Source organism: Gossypium arboreum, chromosome 13 (genome assembly GCF_025698485.1).
Source record: "Gossypium arboreum isolate Shixiya-1 chromosome 13, ASM2569848v2, whole genome shotgun sequence".
Lineage (NCBI taxonomy): Eukaryota > Viridiplantae > Streptophyta > Magnoliopsida > Malvales > Malvaceae > Gossypium > Gossypium arboreum.
Window position 1 is genome coordinate 123,188,070 of NC_069082.1, and position 25,923 is coordinate 123,213,992.

Consider the following 25,923-nt stretch of genomic DNA (forward strand, 5'->3'; position numbering starts at 1 on the left):
TTAAGGAATTCTTTCTTTGTTTGTGTTGGCTCTGGGTACCTAAAATGAGGGGTTTTCTGGGTTTTTCTTTTGGGGTTGTCTTTGTGGTATGCCTAAAATGGGGAGTTTTCTGGGATGGTTAGCTTTAGCTGCAGAGCTTGATACTCATAGACAGTTATCTTCTCAAGTTAATCATGGTTCTTCTACCTGGTTATAGCATTGGCTGCAAAACAAGTATAGCTGATATAGCTGAAGTGAATTGCCACTTCCCTTCGGTCTCAAATGGAACTTGCCTCGTCTAGTCGTCTATGGTCATTTGCATAGGTAGATTGATCTTTCATTGGTGTCCCTGAATCAATGTGCTATATTTGAGATGATTATGTTGCCGGAGCATTCCATCATTGAATGTAAAACACTGAAGCAAGTGTAGGAAACGTTTATTTATGGTTTTAGATTGGCTGTTCTTTTATTTTATTAAATCTTGACGGAGGACGTGATTTGAAGTACAAGTGAATATCTTTCACTTTGTATTATCATTAGTTTTCTTTTAGCGAACTAATAATTGATGAATTTATGATAATAAAAACATGTATATTTAAAGTAATATTCTCGCGGCTGCAAGACAATGATCCAAGGCAGAAGCCAAAAATGCCCAGATGCTGGCCACTACATATGTGTCTATAGTATTTAACATTGGTGCGAGAATTAGATGTAATGTTTTTGTAATCGGGTTGGTGGTCTCAGTCTAAACAATTTGTTTCGTTTTATTAAATTTATAAAAAATAAAAAAATTAAAAGAAATATAAATATTCGGCTTAATGTGTTTGACAGTTGATTTAATTAATTTTTCATTTTGATTCAATCAGTTTATATATTTTTGGGACTGTTATAAACAGTCCAGTTTAATAATATAGACTAGCAATCATATTATATTAAGGTAATGCTAACAACTCAATATTAATTATTATTATTTCTTTTTATTTCATAAATCTATCTAAATCGAATTATTAATATTTAAGAAAGGTTAAAATTATAATAAAAAGTTTGAACCATTTAATTTAGGGATAAAAAGCCTAAAAATAATAATAATGAAGTTTACAAATGAAAAAAAATAGATAATGATATTGTTTAAAACAATGTGGATGTTCTTTTATATGGTATGCAATGCAATGTTGTAATGCATAAATGAGAGATAGGCGTTGATTTTTTCTTCTTTTTTTCTAAAGCTAATTGTGTAAATCAATGGAAGCATGATTACATTGCGTTTCATAGTCAAGTAGGTGTCACCACTAATTATAAACTAGGGGATGAATGATTGAATTCATTGCATCTATAGTGAACTAAGTATAGGAGTTCCGATATTTTAAAATAGAAAATTTTTATTGAAGTTATTTTATCATTTATAAAATTTTAAATTAATAATGATAAAATTGATTAAGTTTACTTTTAATTCTTTACATATCATAAAGATATAAGCTATTTAAATGGTGAAATTAAATTTTAATATAGTAAAATATATAATTTAATTCGGTCTCCTTAAAAAAATTTTAATTTCGCCCTAATCATACTATTTTTTATACTTTGGCCAGTACCAGGTAGTTTATCTTTTGGATATTTACAAAGCTTTTCACTATTTTCAATTGATAATGTTATTTATATTTAAAAAAAAAGGATTTACATGTGTTTCATGGATGAATAAAGATATCATTTATTACATTAAAATAGAATTGTTATCATAAATAAATTATTAATTAATTCTTTAGTTTAAAAGAAGGCAACAAAGAAAAAAAATTGCAAATCCCAGCACCTTAAGGCTCGGAGGAAGACAATTCTAAAAGATTAAATAATGTGGGAAGACCTAACTTCCAAAAACGAAATGCGGACGTGCCTTCCGCACTTCAACTCAACACAAATCTTATTAATAAATGCTTACCAATGTTTTTTGATTAATATTTTTGTATGATTCCGATTAAATTTAAAGTTGAATTTAAGGTATCTATTGTTTTTCGTAACAATCAACTTTCTTGTTACAAGAACTCTCCAAAAAAGTAAAAGATTAGCAGCGTAATATGCTTCATTTTTATTAACGAGAATCAAACATTCGACTATATGATTAAGAGATGAGGAGAGCTACTATTACACCACACTTCGTGATTTAAATTGCAGATTTTTTTGTCTATAAAATTCAAATTCAAGGTGTTTCTTAAAGACATTAAACTCCTTCCCCTTTATACATTAAATTGTGACCTATTTGATCTAATATTTATTTTCGAAGCCAAAATTTTTTTTGGAGTGTCGGAATTAAATTATATATTTTTACGATAGTAAAAATATAATTTCTTTATTTTAATAGTTTATATCTTTATAATTTTTTATCATTTTGAGAGGTCAAAGTACAATTTTACTATTATTAATTTAAATTTTATAAATTATAAAGGGACTTAAATAAAAAAAATTTATTTTAAGGAAGCCGAGCTTTGGCTTTGCCACGACCTCCTTCCCATTCACCTAACATACAATAATTAAAGTATTGTAAATTTTGTTAAAACAAATCTCGTATATTGACCTGATGATCAGAATATTCACCGCCCTTATCTGGTTTGGGTTGAATTACCGCTTTGAAAAATTCTGCTAAAATATCTTCCTTTTGAAAGTTATGTTTTTCACGTCCTTTCCAATTGTGTATCCATTTTTCCAAAGTTCTTGACTTGTAAACCTCTGAGTTGTTTTCCATTTTATTTTATTATTGCTTTTTTAAATTTAAGGTAACTAAAAACAAATAGCATCATATATACTACTACAGAATTCCTTTCCTTTTTCTCCCCCCAAAGCCTTGTATCTTCTTGCTTACGTCAACACTCTTTCTCTTTTCTCAGTTGGAAAAAGAAACCTGAAAGTAAGGGAAAGTTTCTTAATGATGGGATTTTCAGATAACCTTTTGTTGCTGTAGAGATGCACCCATTTTTCTGACTTCAAGGATGGAGTCCAAAATGAAGGAACTAGTGAGGTAATGCAAGCACCATTTCCCAATTTCATTTTTTTCCCCCTTGAATTTCCATTAATGGTAACCTTTCTGACTTCTCAGGTTCAATAACAATGGCAGTACTGATATCAAGAAGCCAGTGCCAGTATACAAAGCAACAGTCCCTTTGTTGAAAACTGAAGGAGGTCATTCTGATAGTAATAGTAATAGTAGAATTCCCAAATTTGGAAAATTCAAGGTTTTTCCAGAGGATCATGAGCCCAGGAAGGAAAGAATCCTAGATCCTGGCAGTGAAACATTCTTACAATGGAACAGGATTTTTCTCTTTTGGTGCTTAGTAGCTTTATTTGTTGATCCATTGTTTTTCTACATGCCTTCAGTCATCAACAAAGACACTACATCTTGTATGGATACTGATTTAAATCTAGGAATCATCGTCACATGTTTCCGAACACTGGCCGATGCGTTTTACGCATTGCATATAATCATCAAGTTCCGAACCGCGTATGAATCGCCTAACTCCCGAGTATTCAGGAGAGGCGAACTTGTTACCGACCTTCATATGATTGCCAGCAGGTACTTGAAATCAGATTTCTTCATAGATCTACTAGCTGCCCTCCCTCTTCCCCAGGTACTATATGAAGACCTTTGATGCCTTGGATTGCAAGTAATATTAATGTTCTGTCATAAATAAAATTTTTCCTTTTTATGGCAGATTATGATATGGTTCATTATACCAGCAACAAGGAGCTCCCATGGTGACTATACTAATAATGCATTGGTGCTGATTGTTTTAGTGCAATATGTTCCCCGGTTGTATTTAATCTTCCCTTTAAGCTCTCAGATTATAAAGAATACTGGTGTCGTCACAAAGACTGCTTGGGCTGGTGCTGCATATAATCTATTGCTTTACATGTTAGCTAGCCATGTATGTGATATATAGGTTCTTACTCGACTTAAATTCCCTTCTTTTTTTTCTCCTAAAAATGATTCAGGTTCGCTTCTTGTAGGTATTAGGGGCATCATGGTATTTGCTGTCCGTTGAACGACACGTAATATGTTGGAAATCCGAATGCAAAAAAGAAACTAGCCCTCTGCAATGCAATCCCCATTACCTTGACTGTGGCACATTAGGTGACGGTGGTCGCCGGAAATGGGAAAACGGTACCGTTGTGTTTACTAAATGTCATCATGATAACGATATCAGTTTCGACTACGGGATTTTCGAAATTGCTTTGACAAAGCAAGTACTTTCTTCAAGCTTCCTTCAGAAGTATTTCTATTGTCTATGGTGGGGTTTGCAGAATTTGAGGTATGCCTTACGTAACATGCTGTACTATAAATAACTTATTTATGGACATTTTTTATGTGTAATTCTGCTTTTCTGAATTTTCAGCTCCTATGGACAAGCTCTAAATACAAGTACATTTGTGTGGGAAACCTTGTTTGCCATACTGATTGCCATCTTGGGTTTAGTTCTGTTTGCCCATTTAATCGGAAATATGCAGGTATCGTCGGTGCCCTATATACGATTTCGTACTGCTTTCGACATTGGGTTCAATTACCATACATGTTCTTCTTATAACATGCATTGGGCCTTACTTAGACCTACCTACAATCCATCACTGTGAGACTAGAGGAATGGAGGCTTAAACGACGAGACACCGAGGAGTGGATGAGACATCGCCAACTCCCTCAAGACCTGCGAGAACGTGTTCAATGTTTCGTTCAGTATAAGTGGCTTGCAACTCGTGGTGTGGATGAAGAATCGATATTACGAGCCTTACCCCCTGATCTCCGTCGAGATATCCAACGCCATCTATGTTTGGACCTTGTCCGGCGCGTAAGTTGTTCGTGCTACTTTCGTGCACTTAATAAAATGTTGGTTTCGGTTAATGACATGCAAAGTGATTGGTTTCAGGTCCCATTTTTCTCACAAATGGATGATCAACTACTAGATGCCATATGTGAGCGGTTAGTATCGTCTTTAAGTACTCAAGGAACCTACATTGTTCGGGAAGGTGACCCTGTCACGGAGATGCTTTTCATTATCAGAGGGAGGTTAGAGAGTTGCACTACAAATGGAGGCCGGACCGGTTTCTTTAACTCGATTAATCTAAGACCAGGTGATTTTTGCGGCGAGGAGCTACTTTCTTGGGCTTTACTTCCCAAATCTTCTTCCAACTTGCCTTCCTCTACAAGAACGGTAAGAACATTAGTTGAAGTGGAGGCCTTTGTATTAAGAGCCGAAGATCTCAAGTTCGTGGCCAACCAGTTTCGACGTCTCCACAGCAAGAAGTTGCAACACACATTTAGGTACCATTCTTACCATTGGAGGACATGGGGTGCCTGCTTTATTCAAGCAGCTTGGCGCCGACACGTGAAGAGAACGATGGCGAGAAACCTTAGTGTGACGGAGTGTGACCAAAGGCAACAAGGGGAAGAACACAGTGTCGTGTCTTCGAAGTCTTCCCATGTAAAACTGAATCTAGGTGTGACAATTCTAGCTTCAAAGTTTGCAGCAAATACAAGGCGAGGAGCTCAGAGGATGAAGGATGTAGAAATGCCTAAGTTGCAAAAGCCCCTAGACCCAGATTTCTCGGCAGAACCAGATGATGAGTAGATCTCCGACATTTTATATCTGTAATGGCTGTCGTAGGAACATGGTATGGTTCACATAATTTTACATTGTTGGATGATGTCTAGAGTTTCTATGTAGCAGAAGTGAACTTCTCTAACATGTTAGCAACACTACTCAAAGGCTATATATGTAGATAATGTTACAGTTAAGATTTAAATGGGCATTTTGGTAATATTTTGGGTAAATATACATTTTGGTATTTGAATTTGGCTTCAAGGTTTAAATTGATACTTAAGGTTTTTTCTATCCAATTAAGTATCTAACATTGGCCTTAACATTCAATTTGGTACCTAATTTTTTTTATCCAATTAGGTACTTGAAAATGACTTTTTTTGTTTAAATTAGCACTTGAACTTGACTTTATAGTTTAAATTGGTTCAAATAAATCATTTAATGTAAGTATTAATTTGGACATAAAAAAAACAAGTTTAAGTATCTAATTGGACAAAATAAACTTTAGGTATCAAATTGAATCATAAAGCTAAGTTCAAGTACTTAATCAGATAAAAAAAACTTTAGATACCAATTTAAACCTTGAAACCAAGTTTAGGTACTAAAATGTATATTTCTTTAATTTTTTTGGAGTATTTCATTTACATTGTTTTAGTATTAAAGAAGGCCAATGCCATAGGCCCATAGACCCATTGGCCATATCGTCCGAGGCTAAAAGCCCAGTAGCAAAAGACCCCATAAAGACTTTGGGTGTGTTTGGATGGGTGGTGCGTTTACCTGCAGTTAGTGTAAAAATAGCGGTGGCAGTGAGATTAGATATTATAGCGATACTATAGCGTAAGACAAAAAGTAAGTTAAACGTACCGCACTCAATCGCCCATCCAAACCCACCATTTATTGAGTGAGCAGCCTTGCTTTGCTTTGTTATGAGTAAAGACTAAAGTGTCAGTAGATAGATAATAGATTGGTTAAATATGCCACAAATCCTTGTACTCTTCGTAAATTTGGCGTTTCATCTCTATACTTTTTCTTAGGGAACTTAATCTTACTTTTTTAGATTTCAAAATTTGGGTCTAACTATTAATACTGTCAAAATTATTTTGTTAAATTCAAATTCATTACAAAATATTTTTTTAATTACATGAAAAATAGAAAATTAAATTCTTAAAAATAAAAATATAAAATTAAATTTTAAATTTATAAAAGTACATAGACTTATGACAAATTCTCAACATATTTTAAATATGCTTCATCTCAAATTGAAATTAATTTTAATGCATTACAGTAAGGTTGAATGAAGGGCTCAGTTGATATAATGAAACTTTAAAGACTCAATTATAACATTTTAAACTTTTTAGGACCAATTCCCAATTCAGCGATAGTTTGAGGATGTATATTGAAATTAACCCTATTAATAATTACGCCCCATCCTGGAACCAAAAAGGTAAGAACAGGAAAAAAGCTGCTTTCTCCACTGAAAATGACAACTCTCTGCACTCCACCCTCCAGTTTTCAACCCTGAATAAAATCCTTCTATTCGGCTAAGCCTCTTCCACGTGTTCACTCTTTATTGGTGTCTTGAGATCTCCCCTGTCCCGCACTGCACCGTCATCGACAACTTGGTCAAAGCTGCAATCATAACAGAGCCCAACAAAAACTCTAGCCTCAAACGCACCTTTCAGAAAATTTCAGACACAGAGAAAGAAAAGGAGAAAGACGGTGGATTTGTTTAACCCCAGCAACTTGTTGAAATGGCGTCCAAGTTGTGTGACTCATGCAAATCAGCGACGGCCACTCTGTTCTGCCGTCCTGACTCGGCTTTCCTTTGCCCCAACTGCGACTCCAAAATCCATGCCGCCAACAAGCTAGCCTCCCGTCACGCTCGGGTCTTGGTCTGTGAAGTTTGCGAACAAGCACCGGCTCACGTCACCTGCAAGGCTGACGCAGCCGCTCTTTGCGTCACTTGTGACCGAGACATCCACTCCGCTAACCCTCTCGCTCGCCGGCACGAGCGGGTTCCTTTGGCTCCCTTTTACGATTCCGTCAAGCCCAACACAGCGTTTAACTTCCTGGACGACCGTTACTTCTCCGACGTCGATGGAGACGCTGACAGCAGCAGGGAAGAAGCGGAGGCAGCGTCGTGGTTGCTTCCTAACCCTAACCACAAAGCACATGAAAGCCCGGACGTGAACACAGGGCAGTACGTGTTTCCCGAGATGGATCCGTACCTAGATCTGGATTACGGTCATGTGGATCCGAAAATGGAAACCCCGGACCAGGACCAGAACAGTTCTGGAACTGATGGAGTGGTCCCTGTCCAAAGCAACACCGTCCAAGTTCCGATGATCAACGATCACTGTTTCGACATGGAGTTCACTACACCAAAAGCCTTCCCTTATGGCTACAACTACAACTGTAACTACAACTCTCACTGTCTTAGTCACAGTGTAAGCAAAAGAGCAGCTACTTCATACTTCTTCCATAATTAAAGTTCGAACCCTTCACTATCTTACTGTTTTTGCAGGTATCATCTTCTTCTCTGGATGTTGGGGTAGTTCCAGATGGCGGTAGTACGATTACGGATGTATCAGTCCCGTGCGCGAAAGTGACGGAGACGACTTATCAGACTGTGCAACTCTCGTTGGCGGAGAGAGAAGCGAGGGTGCTGAGGTACAGAGAGAAGAGAAAGAACAGAAAATTCGAGAAAACGATACGTTACGCTTCTAGGAAAGCTTACGCGGAGGTGCGGCCGAGGATTAAAGGAAGATTTGCAAAGCGCAGTGACGTTGAAGTCGAAGTCAACGGCGGTAACATGTATGGATTTGGCGTCGTTCCGTCGTTTTGAAATTAACTAAGGTAGCCATGTAGTAATATTCTACGTTAAATTTTGGAATTGTAATTTTCCAAGTGTTTTTTTTTCTTCTTTTCTTTCTTTTTTACTTCATTGCTCACTAAATTAATAGGTAAAGAAGATGAAGGTAGTGTGATTTGTATAATCCAAATAACTATCGAATCTGGACCATTGATTTTGTACAAGTCTCATTTTTATGTTATTAATACTCTGTTAATATTTGTATATATTTGTATATCTTTATGCACCCAAAAAAATGTATATATTTTAAGGTAAATTACACTCAAAGTCATCTTATTTTTAATAACTTTAAATTTTTCCTCCATTTCTCAGGGAACAATATGCCAAATCTAACCATATCCCAGCAGGCAAGAAAATAGAAATCAATTAAAAGCTGAAATATCAGAATTTTCTTCACTTATCTGAACAATAAAAAAATAGAAAATTAAAATAAAATATTCACTTCAAAGCTTGGATTGATCTCAAAAATCCTAGAACACGTTCGAGATTTACTAAGGAAGCGGCAGAGCAAAATGCCGGCAGAAGCCAAGTCTTATCATTTTAAATTAAAGAATAAAGTAGAATTGACAATGTAAAAGTTCTGTTTGGTTTCTGAGAAAATGCTGAGAAAAATAAAAATCAAATAGAAAATTGGAAATCATGCGCTTGCCTCTGTTTTTTTTTTTTCACAGCTTCAGGCATTAATGGGAAAATTACAATTTTTAAATTATATATGGAATTTTATTTTTTTAATTCACGTTTCAAGGAGAGCCAAAATAGCATGGCAGAGTTGAAATTTGGTTCTTTGTTCTTGCTTGGGGTTTGAACTTGTTGCAGAGTTTGGAACAAGGAAAAAGGCTTTTTGGAATGGAAAAGTGTTTATGAAATAATCATAGAGAGATGTTTAAGTTTTAATTAAAAGTAAAAAAAAGAAAAAAAATTGTGTAAGTAGAGGTATTCATGGTGCGTGGGATCGAATTGAAGTTGAGTTTAAGCATGATATTAATATACTTTATGATTATTCTAACCCGGCTCGGCTTAAGTCTAAAATTTTATCAAAACTCGTCTAATTTGTAAAAAACTAAACCAAATTATTTTTAAATATTTTTAAAAATATTTATATTATAATATTTTATAATTTTATAATTTTTTATTTATTAAATTTTTATACAGTATCTTAACATTATTTTAATGTTTACATTAGAGTAGTATTATTATATTTAGTATAAATTTATTTTTTAATATGTAATATATAAGAATAGCATAATATAAAATATTATAAACTTAAAACGGGTCTATTTTTTTGTCCAATCTCATTTTTCGAGCATAATATTTTTACCAAACACTCCAAAATTTTGATTGAATCTTTAGACATAGACGGGTAGCCCGATCCATACACAGGTCTACATATACTCGTTTAATTGGTTAATGTGCTACTCTGGTAATATATTAGTGGATTAAAGTAATTTTTAACAATAGTAACAAATTTGAACAATTATCTTAATTAGAATAATTAAATTGAAAAAAATAGAGTAATCAAAATAAGATAAACTTTATTTTAGGATAATATTGGATAATGTATTTTACCCTATTTTATTATGATTATCTTCTCATTCAAATTATATATAACAATTAATATTAGGGATAATATCGATACACTAACAATATATATTTTTATTTCACAAGCAGCATTAAAATTTTGTTATATGCTTCCTTTTAAAATATTTATCTTTTAATATTTTACTGTATTCTATAGGACACTTGTCAACCTTCTAACAAATTTAGAAATTCTATTCGCATTGTATTAATATTATTCCTTAATATTAATTTTAAATAAAATATTAATATTTATTTATAAATACTTTTAACAATTTCTTTTTTTACTCAGGAACAAGGTATGTTATGTCCCTCATATGCGAGTCGCACAAGGTCAATTTAAACCATGCCTTGCTTATAGATCAGATGCCAATGTGACAAGCGAACCACTCTCTAAATAACATCTAAGTATCTCAAGATCACAACAGGCCCCTTTTTTATATCTATTAAAAAGGCAATAAAAACCTTTCTCATATATTTAGCATCTGAAAATTTTATTATAAAAACTGACAATCAGGCAGTCAAATAATTTTTGACTAATAATAGTCTAGAAAGTGTACCAAGAAGAATTAAATGGTACAATGATTTATGTGATGTTTCCAAAATTATATCGATGTTGATGCTTGATTTTTGGTTTCATCGGTGTAATTAATTTGTCTGATTTAATTAAAATAAAAAATAAATAAAATTTATTCAATTGATTTTTAATTTGATTTAATATATTTTGAGCAGTGACGGAGTCAGAATGTTAATTTTGGAGGGACCAAATTAAAAGTAAATGTACTACATAATGATTGATTTAAACCTTGGGGGCCTATTTATATTTTTAGAAGGGTTATAGTATACTTACAAAGGATTAAATTATAAACATTTAAAACTTTGGGGGTCAACTCAACTAGGCTTTGCCATTAATTTCGAGTGATACATGAGTTAATTAGTCTAACTCCTATCTCCAAACCTGTATCCAACTAATTCGGATTAAATAACATTCCTAAGGAGATCCCACTCTTCCTTTGTTGTTTACTCTCAACTTCAATCTCCACCTCCACTCTCGAACACTCAATCATTTTCTTACCACAATTTCTCATCTCTCAAATTAGTCACTTATGGCTTTTGACCCATGGGGCGAGTGCCTTCAATTTTCTTACCACATTCTTATCTCAATAAAGTATCATATTATTATTCATCGATGATTCTTCATGCTCATGCAACATCAAATATTATTTTATATATTGGTGAAAATATCATTGTATCAAAATCGGAATTCATAGTTGAAAATAATTTGAAAGCGTATCCATCACTCTAAAGCTAAAAATGCATAAGCATGAAATATTATTACAAGTATAGTTCTTGGTCCACGCTTTGCATTGAGTTGATTATTTATTTGTGTCAAATTATAAAGTGAAACTTTGTAAGTTAAAATATGCTCTAAGTCCCTATATGATTCATATATTTGGAATTTAATCCACCTACTTTTATTTTCAGGAATATAGTCCTCCATTTTCAGATTTTCAAATTCAAGCCTAGTTCTGATAAAAATAACATTAAAAATATTTATTAGGATTTTTTTTTCTTAAAAGCACTCATTTGAAAACGTCATGAAAATTTTTTGTTGTTGGAATGGTGTTATTGAAAAATTTAGTGTCAACATTTTAATTGAAATAGTTAACAATAATATCTATTTAAACTAACTAATGACATTATAAAAGTAAATGAACCAAATCATGTGAAAAATTAAAGTACATAGATTAAATATCAAGTTCTAGCATAGTCTAGGGGTCAAAATTAAAATTTAACTATTGTCTTATAATGTTAAAAAACCAATAAACCTAAAAGAAATGATAGACCACATATTAATCTCTAATACTCTCTTAAGGTTTTAAATTTATATATCCCCACATAATGTTATAATCAAAAAGTGAATGATATTAACTATTTTGACTAAATAATAACGTTACAAAAATATAAAAAACATATATTAGAAATTAAAGTATAGAGACTAAATCTCAAATCTAGACATATTAGAGAGATTAAAATTAAAATTTAACCTTTCTTAAAATGTAAAAGGAAAAAAAAACATGGTAGGTATGTCATGTGTAAAAGAGAAAAAAAGTAGTTTAAACATTATTTTATCCACACTTCAATATTTTTATAAAAAATCAATCTTAGTTTGTAATTATATCTGTTTTTTATACAATATTTAGAATTACTTATAATTCCTTTCTAATTCTTAAATAAAAGGATAATATGCTTCACTATATTTAAACTCACGTATTCTTACATTAATAGCAACGTAAGCCAATCAAACTAAAATTTAATTAACATTCATACAGCTCCTCCAATCAATTTCAGCGTATGTTAAAATAAATGGTGAATTATTAAAAACAAAATGAAAACCTATAGAAAAAAAACACATTAAATTGGGTGTAACATCAATTTTTTTGTTTTGTTTTTTTCTGCTTCTTTTCCAATAGGTATAATATCAATCTCGTGATTAGCCCCTCAAAAAAATTATCAAACTCGTGATAATAAAGAGAAAAGAAAAAATGAATTTCGTGAACAAACTAAACAACAAACATAAAAAAACAGTGAAAGTTTTTGGATTTTCTTTTAGGTTACCTTGCATTTGGAATTTTGAGCTCTTTATCTATTTCTTAGTAGAAATGACTCAATTGCATATTTAGTAGATGTATTTAATAAAGATTATATATTTTGGTATATGAAAATTATATTGTTAACTTTTATCGAGGGTTAAAGTTGTTATTATGTTAATTTTAAAAACTGTCACGGTAAATTAAATGGTGATAAAAAAAGTATAATGCCCAAAATAACCCCTAATGTTTGATTGTTTGGTCATTTTGACCTTTTATTTTTTTTGGAGCACTTTAGTACTTAACTTTTTTTTTCTATCAAATTAGTCTATTTTTAACAGGCATGCTGACGTAGTCGTTAGTTGACTAACGATAAACACTGACAACTGACGTGACAATTCAAATGTAATTAAATACTGATGTGACACTATTTTATCTTATATATCACATCAATAAATAATTTTAAATTTATTAAAATTATTTTAAAATCATCATCGTCATCATTGTTTCTTTCCATTAGCAAATACAATGGAGAAGAAGAAATGATGATGATGATGATTTTAAAATTATTTACTGACGTGGCATATAAGATAAAATAATGTCATATTAGCATTTAATTACATTTGGACTATCACATCAGTGATTAGTGTTGACCGTTAGGCAACTAGTGGCCACTTCAGCATATTTGACAAAAAGAAAGTTAGGTGTTAAAGTTCTCTAAAAAAAACATAAAGGGCCAAAGTGACCAAACAGTTAAACATTAGAGGCTATTTTTGGCATTATGCCATAAAAAAGATAAAATTAAATAGTTGGTGATCATTTTGTAACTTTTTATAGTTAGGTGTCTTAAAAAGAAATTTACTAATAATTGAGTGACTATTTGTAACTTTTTATAATTGAATGACTAAAAACGAATTTACTAATAGTTGAGTGATTATTAGTGGATTTTACCCAATAAGTAAACAGGCCCGATCAATTGAAGGAACCCAATAGCCCAAATCAGGCGATCAACTGGAAGTTATTGGTTCATCGCCAAATCTCAAAACCCTGGCTTTAGGGCTTATCAGAAAGATTCTCCCTCTGAATTTTCCGGTCTCGGCAACTGAAATGGCCAAGGAAGCACAAGTTTTGCGCCCATGGTTTCTGGATTTGGTACCGGTATTGGTAGTTCTCTTGATTGCTGCTCATGTTTTCGCTTTGGCAAGTCTTTCACTCTTCAGATTTAACCATTTCTATTTTATTTTCTGTAAATTTGATATTGTGATCCATTTTTTTACTTGTTTATAGGTTTACTGGATTTTCAGATTAGCTACTGACAAGCAGCCCCAAAGAAGAAAGGCACATTAAGCTTACATTATATTGGAAAGTTGAGAAATATTAGGTTTGTGAAACTCCTTCCTGCTTTTTCTTGCCTTTAGTTCGTTGTTTCTTACTGTTTTCATGATATTTTAATGAATATGGTTAGTGGCAAGTCTGCTGCAATCGTTATAAACCATTAATCCAACTATTCGATTCATTTGAATTAGAAACATCTTTGTTCTTCCAAAGGAGAAGTGTGGTTGTGGATAGAAATCAAAATAGATTGTTATTGATCACTGTGCAATGTAATACTTGAACTCTGATCAGTAAATATGCACTTGAAACTTTTATTGTAATTCAATTGTACACATTTGAATTTTTTCCCATTTGGTTAAATATAATTGATTGATTATGCAATAAATAAATGTAAATTGGTGTTACCTCTGTTAATGATCTGTAAAAATTGAATCAAAATCTAAGTACCATGTATACAATTGCACTAAATAAAAGTTACCGTATGATATTACACATTAAAACAAAGTTTTTCTGTAGTTTTGATGTTTATTCCCTAGTATAGAACTTTGAGCTTTCTTATCCAGCTGTGCTTTGTTTCATTAAGAGTTGATATTTTCATACATAAAAACATTTATTTAGTTGTAGTCCTATTAAATGCCCACTGTAACCTTATTGGTTTCTGGTGAATGTTCTTGTTGTGAAATGAGAAGATATATAAATGCTATGTACTCCCTCAGTCCAATGAATTAAGTATTGGACAAATTTTCAATTTTTGAATCGAAGGTTTAATATGATTTTCCAGAGCTAGGAGGGTTTCATTATGGTGTATTATAGAGTAACCTGTGGGTGTAGAACTTCTCGGTATGATATTTGTGATATTGTGTTGTCTCAAATGCCTTTGCCTAAAAGCACGTAGGAGTTTTTACTTTTTAGGTTAATGACAAATACGATATCTGTCTTGGTTCAGCAAATAGTTGTGTTTCTCCAGAAATGCATTGGCTAATCTTATATTAAGGCCTAGCCAAATAGAACATAGAAATGCTAGCTAACAATTTATATTATCACTGATGGTTATCATTCTTCACCAAGGTTACCATTGAATATGAACTTTAATGACTTTTTGTTTGACAATGATTTAACCCGTCTGGTTTCGAGACAGAGAATGTGTTAAATACATAAACTAGTTAGAAAGAGTTTCTTTTTCCCGAATTTTTGGCTGCAAGTACATGGGACTGGTGTTATCTTAATTGCTTCCACTGCTTGGATACGGTGATCATATAGGTCTGTATTCATTTGTCAATGCAGACTCTAAGTTTGGGTATTGCCTTGTTTCATTTAAGTTGATTGTAGCTCTCCAATTAGCTAGTTTCTCGGTCGTTGTAATTGCCGATAATCCTAGTCTCTCCCTTTGTCCATTCTCTAGGAAAACAAACTAACTATTATTTTTGTTCTTTCACAGGAGGTTACTTATGCTGGATTTTATTCTATGTAGAGACAGAGGTTTATAAAGAGTATAATTTTTTGTGATATCTATCATTTGTCATGTAACTCATGTTTAGTTGAACCTTAGATTTGTTTCATATTTCATGCTTGTACATTGTTGTTCTAGATGTTCTTGACTTTGCCTTTATGCTTACCCTATTGTGTTGGATTATTATTGCTACTGAGTATTTGTTAATGGATTCACGTTTCCTTCCATTAGCCAGCCAAGCCAAAGGGACATATTTGTTGAATATCCAGCCATTCTTGTTTTGCAATAGTGTCTTCAACAACAACCTGGTTACTTAAGCCATATTGGGGTTATTTTTCCAATTGCACTTAAATCATTTTCATGATCTATAATAATAATGGATTGAGTTGCTGTTATCCGTGTGATCTTTTGTGCTTGGATGAGCAATATGCGTCTCATTTATCTTTTGGTCTTGCTAATATTGTTAAAATCTTTGATTGAATTAATATTGCAAGTCATTCGAGCATCAACTTAGATGGAAAATTATCAAATGACCATACTTATAAAGTAAAGGTAATGTATTATAAGAGTTACAAACTTTGTTGTGATTGGAAGTGCAATATGTGCATAATTTGGTTTTGGTCTTGCAGTGTCATATATCTATCTATATTATTATTTAATCCTGCTGTTGTTTGAGCATCCTACTCAGTTGAAAAATTTTCAAATAATCAAACTTAAAACTTTTAAGATAATAGTCACAGATGTGATGTAATTTATTTTAAAATAAAATAAAATTTTATTCTTTGAAAATTTTGAAAGTGAGTGCTCTAAGATTTTTAGATTCCAGAGTCAACAAAAATTCTGGTCATAAATAATACTATTTCGGGATGTGAATAGTACTCATTGAACTTTTTAGGAATATGAATAATAATAAATATTAATAATCTTATTTAAACATAATTAAATATTATTTGTAACTATTATAAATAAATATTATAATAAATTATTAAGTAATTATTCAAATAAAATTATTAGTATTTATTTATAAGTACTCTACAATATTTTTATTTTATTTAATGATAAAGTGTAATGTTATTATTCATCGATGGTACATAAAATATGTAGATTGATAATGCATTAAATATTTTCTTATTTAGTTGTTTTAGATTTTTATGTTTGTTAAATGTTTTATTTTATAATTTTTTGTCCTATCTATAAGTCCATTAATTTATATATATTGGGCTTATATAATATATATTAACATATTGTGTTTATAGTCATAGTCATAGATGTATATAATATATATAATTGATTAATGAAACTAATTTGATTAAGTTGGTTAATTTAATTTAATTTAAATTGAAGTATGCATATCCTAATTACAGTCCGAAGATTAAAATAGAATGGATTTGAGTTATTGCTTGTATTATGAATTTAATAATGTATTTATTGTATAAGCAAGATCACATAAAATAAGTGATGCATGAAATTACGTTATTAATTTACATGTGTTCATTCAAATAGGTTTTTTTTTTTTTTTTGCTTTAATCGTATTGTTGTACCATTACTCATGCAAAAACTTATGACAATTCATACCATAACCTATCCATACAGAAGTTTAGAATCAAAATTCAAATCAATTTTCATTTGATTTTGGAAATGGTAAAAGTATAGCATTTTTTTCTTTTTGTTGGGTCATTTTTAGCCTTGCATAAGTTATCTAATATACAATGCCTTTTCTGGAAAATATTATTACAAGAAACATGTAAATACCAAACCTAATAATGTAAAAATTGTCAGTTTACAAAAAGGTAGGCATTAATTGAGGATGGGCATCTCAATCCCATTTTCAAACGAGGAGGAGACAAAAGCAAAAGTCGTCGTCGTCATCATCATCATCATCATCGTTTAATCACCAAATAAGAAATATGTAATTATTAAAGTTGATCAGAAGATGCTGCCATTTGCAATCGCATTATATATATATAAAATATGTAAGTACGTACGTGTGAGTAATTTTATATAACAAAATAAATAAATAAACAGGCCATAAGAAACAAAATATCAGCTTTCTTCGGTTGGCACTTGAAATGAACTGAGTCCTGTGCAGTGTTGGACACATGATGCAACGTGTCCTGACAAGAAAAAAACACGTGATTATGCCTTTCATTATTTATAAATTTTGGGTTATAATAATTTATCTCGTATACAAATTATATCCGAAGCTCTCTATTTGTTAAGAAAAAAACTTGGGTTGTTTAATAGAACTCCTCCTATCCTACAAGTAGTTGATATGTTAAGGAAGTTTTACTTAGAATAAAAGAACAAAAAAAATAGATACATGGAGGTTTAATTAGTAAATCATTCTCATTCTGGATTCCTTTACATAGTGAATATTTGATTTTAGGTTATGTTCAGGAGAGTTTTATCAATGTGAGATAGAATCAACAAAAGTAAAGTAAGTGCTTATGATTCAAACGGTTAGATAATTTGTCTTAACAATATTTAATAGAAACATTAACCACTAAAACAAATGTTGGATTGTACATTATAATTAGATTTGTTCATAGGCTGGGCCAGGTTCGAGTCTTGACAAAATTTTAGGCTCGTTCGATAGGTTTGGGCCCAACCTGAAAAATCGGCCTAAAATTTTACCCAAATATGTCCCAGATAAAAATGCTAAAACTAGAGCTTGGCCCGCCCATATTAAAATTATTTATATTAATTTTTATATAATTTTTAAAAAACAATATAATACATCAAAATCACTGAAAATATTAAAATTAATGTTTTCCAACAAATTGAAAATAAACTTTTAAAAAATTATACTTAAATAACATTAGCATAGATGCAACTTAACAAACAAATGCCGTTGAAATAGTAAGAAAATTAACAATAAAATAAGAGTTATATAATATTCAAACAATAACAACAAAATAATAATGAAATACCAATAAAACTATAAGAAAACAACAACAAAAAAAGCAACAACTTTTTTTTCTTTTTTCAAATTTGAACTGGGCTGAATCCGGGTAAAACAAAGCCTTATTCAAAGATTAACTCGATAAATCATCTTATTTTTCAAGTAGACCTTTGAACTAGCCCGACTCGTGAATAGATTTAATTATAATTAAGTGATAATATATAAATATATATATTTTTGTGATTCGGCAAAAAAGAAAAAAGATAAAATATGATTAGTGATATCATCAACATCGATGAAGTCAATTTTTTTGTCCGACGGTTCAATTTTTCTATTCCTCTCTAAAGTTTGTCTTTGAAGTTGCCTCACCTTTCTTGTCTCTGTCTCATTAAAACTCAGCAATAACGAACTTATTTATTCTTTTAATTTCTATTTTCTTATGAATTGCAAAACATTATTGCTCCTAAATCTAAATCATTAAATTAATTCGCATGTTACTTTCTATTTAAAAATCTTAACATATATCGGATTAAGTTTTAGTTCAATTAGTATAAGCATTATTTTTAATATAAGAACACGTAAATTTGAGTGCTCTTATGGGTTAGAGAGGAATTATGTGTAATTTTTTATCTTCTATAAAAAAAACAGATATGATCAAAACCTATTTTGAAATTATTAAAAAAAAAACCCTTGACATATACATATATTAAATACTTATTTGCACTATATTTAAATATGGTTAAATTATTTCATTAGTTCTTTTACTTTGCGAAAGTTGTAGATTTTGCTCATTTATTTTAATTCGGTCATTTTTAGTCCCTATATTTTTTAAATTTTAGAATTTCAGTCCTCACTGAATGATAATTGTTAAATTCATTCAGTTATTTTCAAAATCTGATGAGATAAACATATTATCAACTGTGTAATGTCATGTCAACTTGTTATTTTCACATATTACTCACTAAAAATTTAGTTAATAGATTAACGATGATTTTTTACATCAAGAATGAAATTCCAAAATTTGAAAGTATAGGAACTTAAAATGATCCAATTAGAGAATATGAATTAAATCCGCAACTGTATGTATAGTACAAAACTAATAATTGAATTTAATTGAACGGATTTATTTGCTACTATTTGGGTCAAGACTAAAATTTCAAAATGTACAATAACTAAATTTGAGCAATTTAAAAAATACGATGAATAAAATTGACCAATTTGAAAAGTATAGGAGCTAAGATTAATCAAATTAAAATATAGAGACCAAAGTCATAGCTATTGTAAAGTACATGAACTAATAGTAAAATTTAACCTTTAAATATTAAGTCGAGAAGTTGGTGTTTTAATGTATTTAAACAACCAATTAAGTCTTAGCTTGATTGGCATCGACTTTATTGCCAATGCAAGAGGATGTGGGTTCGAGTGCACTGAAACGCATCATTCTCTTATTTAAAGGCTAAGGAGGGGCTACGGTAGTTCTAAACATTGTATCAAAACGAGCAGATATGATAAGAACCTATAACGAGATTACCACGGATCTCTCACAAAAACTCATATGCAACTACATCTTATCACCCTCAAAGAAAAAGCCCTTGCTAATTTGTGTCTAATTTTGGCCTTTAAAATTAGGGATACAATGGTCCCTTTAAATAGGCTAAAACTAGAGTCCTAATAAGACTATAATATTCTTAAAATAATCAGAGTTTAATTAGGGAATAAATAGCAGAGTTTAATTAGGAGAATAAAATTCGGTTGAATTTAGGAACACGTCATAATTCAAATAAATATATTTTAATAATATTTTATTTTTATATTAAATGTGTTATATGTTAGTATTTATAATTAATCTAATACTTGAAGGAGGTTTGGGATGGTATTTCATGTAAATATTGAGTTATATTTATCCCTTACTTTAGGTCGTTAAAGGAAGGATACGGCTAGTGAAAGTGAAAAATTAATGGAGGATGTTGTGGCTGTAGTCGCTTAATTTGGTTAAATTAATTATACCATTTATCATGATTAATTCAAAGCCATATGCCTTAATTTCATAACTTAATAAGTTTGGTCATCAATTATGAGCATCTGCCAGCTTCTTTTAAATGGCAGAAGAATAAGACAGTTTATGAAATTTGGTTTATGATTATCTGTTATAAAAATATATGATATTTTAACCGTATGTGATGGCACGGGTTCGAAGTCGTGTTAATTACGCTTGTTGTTCAAGCTTTACCCTATTATTATAATTCACAAAAAAACCATGATATTTTATTTATTATATTGTCAACTTTACAATTGAAATATTAAAAATTTAAAATTCAAGACTCAAATAAATTTTATTTAATTTAATACTTGTAATCATTGATTACGATTCTATTTGTACAAATTAATATTTAAACAATAATTATAAATGGAATGTTTAAAATTTTGTATCTGAATCTTATTAAAACATGTATTCGATACTTCTTTTAAATAATTTGATATGTGATTTTTAGTTATTTTATTTAAAGAATATAAAAACATTATAATAATAATATTAATTATCATTTAAAAATATATATATTAATCTTTTTAGTTGTATTGATATCGAATTTATCCATGACACGAACTCTATTAAGAGATTTATGATAAATATAGATTTTGTATTTTTTTATTTTTTCATTTTGAACAATTATAATATGTACTAGTTATATTTTTTAAAAGGCTAATATATTTTATATTTATTTATATATATTTTTCCAAAAATTGTATATTTGATATTTATATATAAATTTTATTTTTAAATCTTGATAATTAGAATATGAATTATTTGACAAAATTTGTATGATGGTGATAATTTTAAAGTAGTGGATAAATTTTAATAAATCTTATATAAAAATTTATACTTATCTGTATATTTTTTTTATAATTTAACAATTTTGATAATAATTTTATTATAATAAAAATAAGTATGGAAGAATTGCATTATTTTTATATTATTTAATTAGTTGAATCGAGAATTAATTTAACTAACTTATAAATTAATATTTTATTTTTAAAATTTTAAATAATTTATTTAATTAAATTAGATGGGATTATTTAGCCATACTAGTAAACAATCTTGTTACTAGTAAACTTCTTTCCCTGCTCTGAAACAAAGTGGCTCTATTGTAATTTAGTGCAAACCCAAGGGTATATTTACTTGTACCTTTTATCAGTCCCTCCTCCACTCTACATACAAAGTACACCAACCTTCTCTCCCTGTCTGTCTCGCTCTCTCTCTCTCTCTCTATCTGCATTCTTGTTTTCGTATTAAAGACAAAAAAGAAGTTTTAGGAAAAACAGAAAAGAAGAGGAGAGTGATAAATATCATGTGCCCGACTAGTAAGCAAAAACACCGAGGCTCCGCCATGGATTCCGCCGCCAAACCTGCTGCTTCCCTCCCCGATTGGATCACCGACTCAATAAACGGTGGATCCTTGCGACACGTGGACCTCGACACTGGAACCAACGGTTGGGCGTCACCACCAGGTAACCTCTTTTCTCTCCGTTCCCTTAATTACCTCACTAAACGACAAAAAGCACCCGCCGGAGACTACCTGCTCTCTCCGCTCGGTATGGACTGGCTCAAGTCAACTACCAAGCTCGACAACGTACTCGCCCGTCCCGACAACCGTGTTTCTCACGCGCTGAAAAAAGCTCAATCCCAAGGCAAATCTATGAAAAGCTTCGTTTTCGCCGTCAATCTCCAAGTCCCTGGCAAAGATCATTATAGCGCGGTTTTTTATTTCGGTACGGAAGATCCTATCCCTCCCGGTTCGTTGCTCTACCGATTCGTCAACGGAGATGATGCCTTCAGGAACCAACGGTTCAAGATCGTCAACCGGATTGTCAAAGGCCCATGGATCGTCAAAAAGGCGGTGGGCAATTACGCAGCTTGCTTATTAGGTAAAGCTTTGACGTGCAATTACCATAGAGGACCAAATTATTTGGAAATTGATGTCGATATCTCCAGTTCGGCAATTGCTAACGCGATTTTGCACCTCGCTTTGGGATACGTGACAAGTGTGACAATCGATATGGGATTTCTGGTGGAAGCGCAAACGGAGAATGAGTTGCCGGAAAAGTTGATCGGTGCGGTTAGGGTTTGCCAGATGGAGATGTCCTCTGCGACTGTGGTTGACGCACTGACTCCACAGATTCAACCGGCGGCGGCGCGTGTAATGGGTTGTTCGAAGGTAAATCACCATAAGTCCGGTGATGACGAAGATGATGATGATAAATGATAACTCTTTTTTCCCCTTAATTTTAAATTTAATATTTTCAGTATGTCAAATGGTTGTCCCTTTTTTAGAGGGGATTGATGGGTATAGAAAATAAAAATTAGATAACAAATAACAAATGTGCTCTGATTTTCCATATCTGTTCATTTTTTCCTTTCGTTTTCTTGGGGCTTTTTGAGTTTGAAGGAAGTGGGGGAAAGCAAAAAGATAGTGAAAGAAATGAATGAAGTGATGTTTGTTTGGATGTCATTGTTGCGTTGGGGACAATTGCTTTGTGGTGTGGGGAATATTGTGTCACTGCCGGCAACTGTGCGACTGTTGAGATTTTGGTGGGTAAAAGATACGTCAATAAAGTTGGAATAGGACGGTGGCTGTGCGGCGGTTCCTGCCAATCCCGATAAGGCCAATAATGTTTTCATTATATTATCACTCACAAACCTTTACTGAATTGCAACTGTATGTTCTGTGGATTTTATTGAATCATATTTCTCATCATTAGGAACAATAATCGAAACATGATAAGTCGGATATTATAATTTTTGATGCATCAATGTCATTGTTTCTAAAATAAATGGATTAGAGCAATGAACAAATTAAAGTGGTACCATTTTGATTAAACTGTTGAAAATTGTTTAATTTTGTTATCAAAATTTATTTTTAAGAGTTCAAGAGACTCATCGAATTAGTGATGAATAAAAAAATAATTCGTAAATTGTTTATCCTGTCTTTTTTATCTCGAAATCTAATTTTGTAAACAAAGTTCTTCAAAAATAATTTCTAATAAATTTAGTGAAACCCTTACTTGAGAAATTTTATATATGCATCAAAACACGATTATACACTAATCAAAGAAAATAAAGTGGATAAAAACTAAAATCATCATTGCCTTAAAAGAGAAAATAGGATGGGTGCAATCAATTTTTAGATAAAATATAGTGAAGTGAAACTACAAATTAAAAAGAATCACGATTAGATAAACAATAATCACAATTATGCTTGTAATTTCAGTTTTACAAAGATTTTAGGGATGATTTTGTTGTCGTCTTCGATTTTTTTTGTCAATTTTTATTTGTTGTTTTGGGCCATTCAAAGTTAATTTTCTTATCGTATTAAATACTTGCAATCACTCTAAATATGTTGGGCTTGAATTATAACAAAATTAATTGTCAACGTGCCATAATATTCTATCGATGCTGAGGTTAAAGCCTTTGTTGTTTTAATGGAACTTATCCTTCATCATCTACTATAAATATTTGTTGAATGAATTAATGAATTTACCTTAAAAAATAATATTATTAAAATACCATAATAATAACCATCGAGAAAATTAATGCTGCTGCGAATATTGCTAAGATTTAATTTAAAAAGTTGTACCACTAATTTTTTTTTCTTTAAAAGGATTGAGTTACCCTCAATATTGATATGATGTATACATATTCATATCTTGCCGTTGCAAAATGTTATATATATTTCTGTCATTTTCAAAATGTGAAAAACTACAAAGTGTATATATTACATTGTTATACGTTTAAAAATTAAAACATGTGAAAGACTAGAGTTATATATTTTAAAAATAAAGTAAGAAAAATAAAATAAAAGATGTCTTTTTATTTATTTATTTATTTAAAAAGAGTAAAAAGTAGGAAAATTGGAAGTGTAAAGCGTTGGTTCCCACTAATTCTCACTTTAAACATTTCAAGACATTTTCCCCTTATTTTAAATACATAAAATAAAATATTGTTACTTTTTCATTTTTTGCTTTTGAGGTAAAAATTAAAATACGCTTACCCCACATAGCGTAGCAAACTGTTCATTTGCTGGATAGTCTTAAATTTGCATCGTAATCTTCTACTCAGAAATTAGTATGAATCAAGTTCAAGCTTTTTCGAATTTTGGGATAACGTGTCATTTTACTGTTTTGATTTTATATTCCTGTCAAAACAATTTGTATTTTTGACTATTTATGTTAGTCGAAATGCTGATGTCATAAATATAACCAATAAATATTGTTTATAGAAAAGAAAATTCATTGTTTTACAATAAAAAAAAATAAAAATTAAATTTGATCGTAGGTCGGGTCACTCGTCTGGGGCGAAGTTAAAAATTTTTTTTTTAAGAGGGTCGAAATGAAATTTTAATTGTTAATAGTCTATATCTATATAATTTTTAAATGACTAAATTAAAATTTCATAATTTTAAGGAGGCCAAACTAATTTAAATTTTAAAATTTTTTTAAATGACTAAAATAATAATTTTTCATTTTACAGGGACCCGGGCCCTTGCCAGCCCACCTGAGTTTGCCTCTGTCACTTGTTTAGGCTCAAAAGTCCGTTTGAAAAGTGAGAGATATTGGGCAAAAATATAAACTAAAAAATAGGCTTATTTTTAAAAAAAAATAAGACATACCTCTGTTCAGCTCGAATAAGTTGTTTTGTTGTTATTTTGCTTATTATTTGGATATTATATAACTCTTGTTTTATTATTAATTTTATTACTATTTTATAGGTATTTGATTGTTAAGTTGCAATTATCTTAGTGTTTTTAATTTGTTGAGAAATATTTGTTTTAATATTTTTAATGTATTTGATGTTATTATATTTTTAAATTTTATTTTTATATAAAAATAAATATAATCTAAAAAATTAATACAAATTAATCGGGCTCAAATTTAACATTTTTAATTCAAATCAAATTTTGATTGAATTTTAAATTAATTTTTAGTCGAATCGAACCTAAGTCTAATATCAGCCCGGCCCAAGATCTAGAAAATAAACTAATTAAAAAATTAAGAACAGGCGAGATTCACGTATTCCATCATATATATATATATATATATAAATAAAATAATAATCACCTTAAAATTTTATAATTTCAAGAAATAAGAAAAGTGAAATTCAAAGTTTCCCTTTATAAACAAATTATATATTTATTGCTGTCGACATTGTTGACCTCATGAATCGAGGAAGAAGAAGAGGAAAACTCCATATTTATTTGTTTCTCATTAAACATGCTATTTTTTAATAAAAAGAAAAAGAAGAAGAAAGAACCCTAACCTAGCTATGCTTGAATTTACTGTGAAAAAGATTCTCTTCACTTACTTCATGCATTTATTGGGAGCATTTGTTGATTTGTTTTTGGCCATCGGTTTTGGCGTTAGCTTTCGGCTACAAAATAGGGTGAAGATTTTGGATTATTGTTGGCCCATACTTTTTGTAGTTTTAAATGAAATAATTATACACACAATTAATCCAAACATAATATGCTTTGCCACCGTCTTCAACCGCCTGCTTTCCCTAAAATGGCTTATTTGTTATTAAACTCCTTCCATTTTATTATTATTATTTATTATTCCTTACTTGGGCTACACAATTGGATGTGAGCATG

General features: G+C 30.7%; 3 protein-coding genes and 1 long non-coding RNA gene across 5 annotated transcripts; all 4 read left to right on the top strand.

The window, feature by feature from the left end:
• Window positions 1–2,749: 2,749 nt before the first annotated feature.
• LOC108463089 (probable cyclic nucleotide-gated ion channel 14) lies at window positions 2,750–5,788 on the top strand. The gene is made up of 7 exons (XM_017763031.2): window positions 2,750–2,986; window positions 3,065–3,593; window positions 3,678–3,890; window positions 3,973–4,274; window positions 4,359–4,470; window positions 4,569–4,805; window positions 4,884–5,788. Exons 1-7 carry the CDS (start codon window positions 2,958–2,960, stop codon window positions 5,583–5,585), a joined length of 2,124 nt encoding a protein of 707 aa, XP_017618520.1. The 5' UTR covers window positions 2,750–2,957; the 3' UTR covers window positions 5,586–5,788.
• Window positions 5,789–7,188: 1,400 nt separating this feature from the next.
• On the top strand, window positions 7,189–8,591 carry LOC108461897 (zinc finger protein CONSTANS-LIKE 4-like). The gene is made up of 2 exons (XM_017761874.2): window positions 7,189–8,002; window positions 8,080–8,591. The coding sequence occupies exons 1-2, from the start codon at window positions 7,307–7,309 to the stop codon at window positions 8,398–8,400; spliced, it is 1,017 nt and encodes a 338-aa protein (XP_017617363.1). The 5' UTR covers window positions 7,189–7,306; the 3' UTR covers window positions 8,401–8,591.
• A 4,935-nt stretch (window positions 8,592–13,526) lies between these two features.
• LOC108462846 (uncharacterized) lies at window positions 13,527–15,605 on the top strand. 2 transcript variants are annotated; one of them, XR_001867949.2, is made up of 3 exons: window positions 13,527–13,757; window positions 13,881–13,974; window positions 15,367–15,605. It is a non-coding gene; the product is annotated as an uncharacterized LOC108462846 (long non-coding RNA). The 2 variants fall into 2 exon arrangements; XR_008277153.1 differs by having other exon boundaries at window positions 13,527–13,751.
• A 5,859-nt stretch (window positions 15,606–21,464) lies between these two features.
• LOC108461339 (protein ENHANCED DISEASE RESISTANCE 2-like) lies at window positions 21,465–23,047 on the top strand. The gene has a single exon (XM_017761159.2). The coding sequence runs from the start codon at window positions 21,628–21,630 to the stop codon at window positions 22,540–22,542; it is 915 nt and encodes a 304-aa protein (XP_017616648.1). The 5' UTR covers window positions 21,465–21,627; the 3' UTR covers window positions 22,543–23,047.
• Window positions 23,048–25,923: the final 2,876 nt, after the last annotated feature.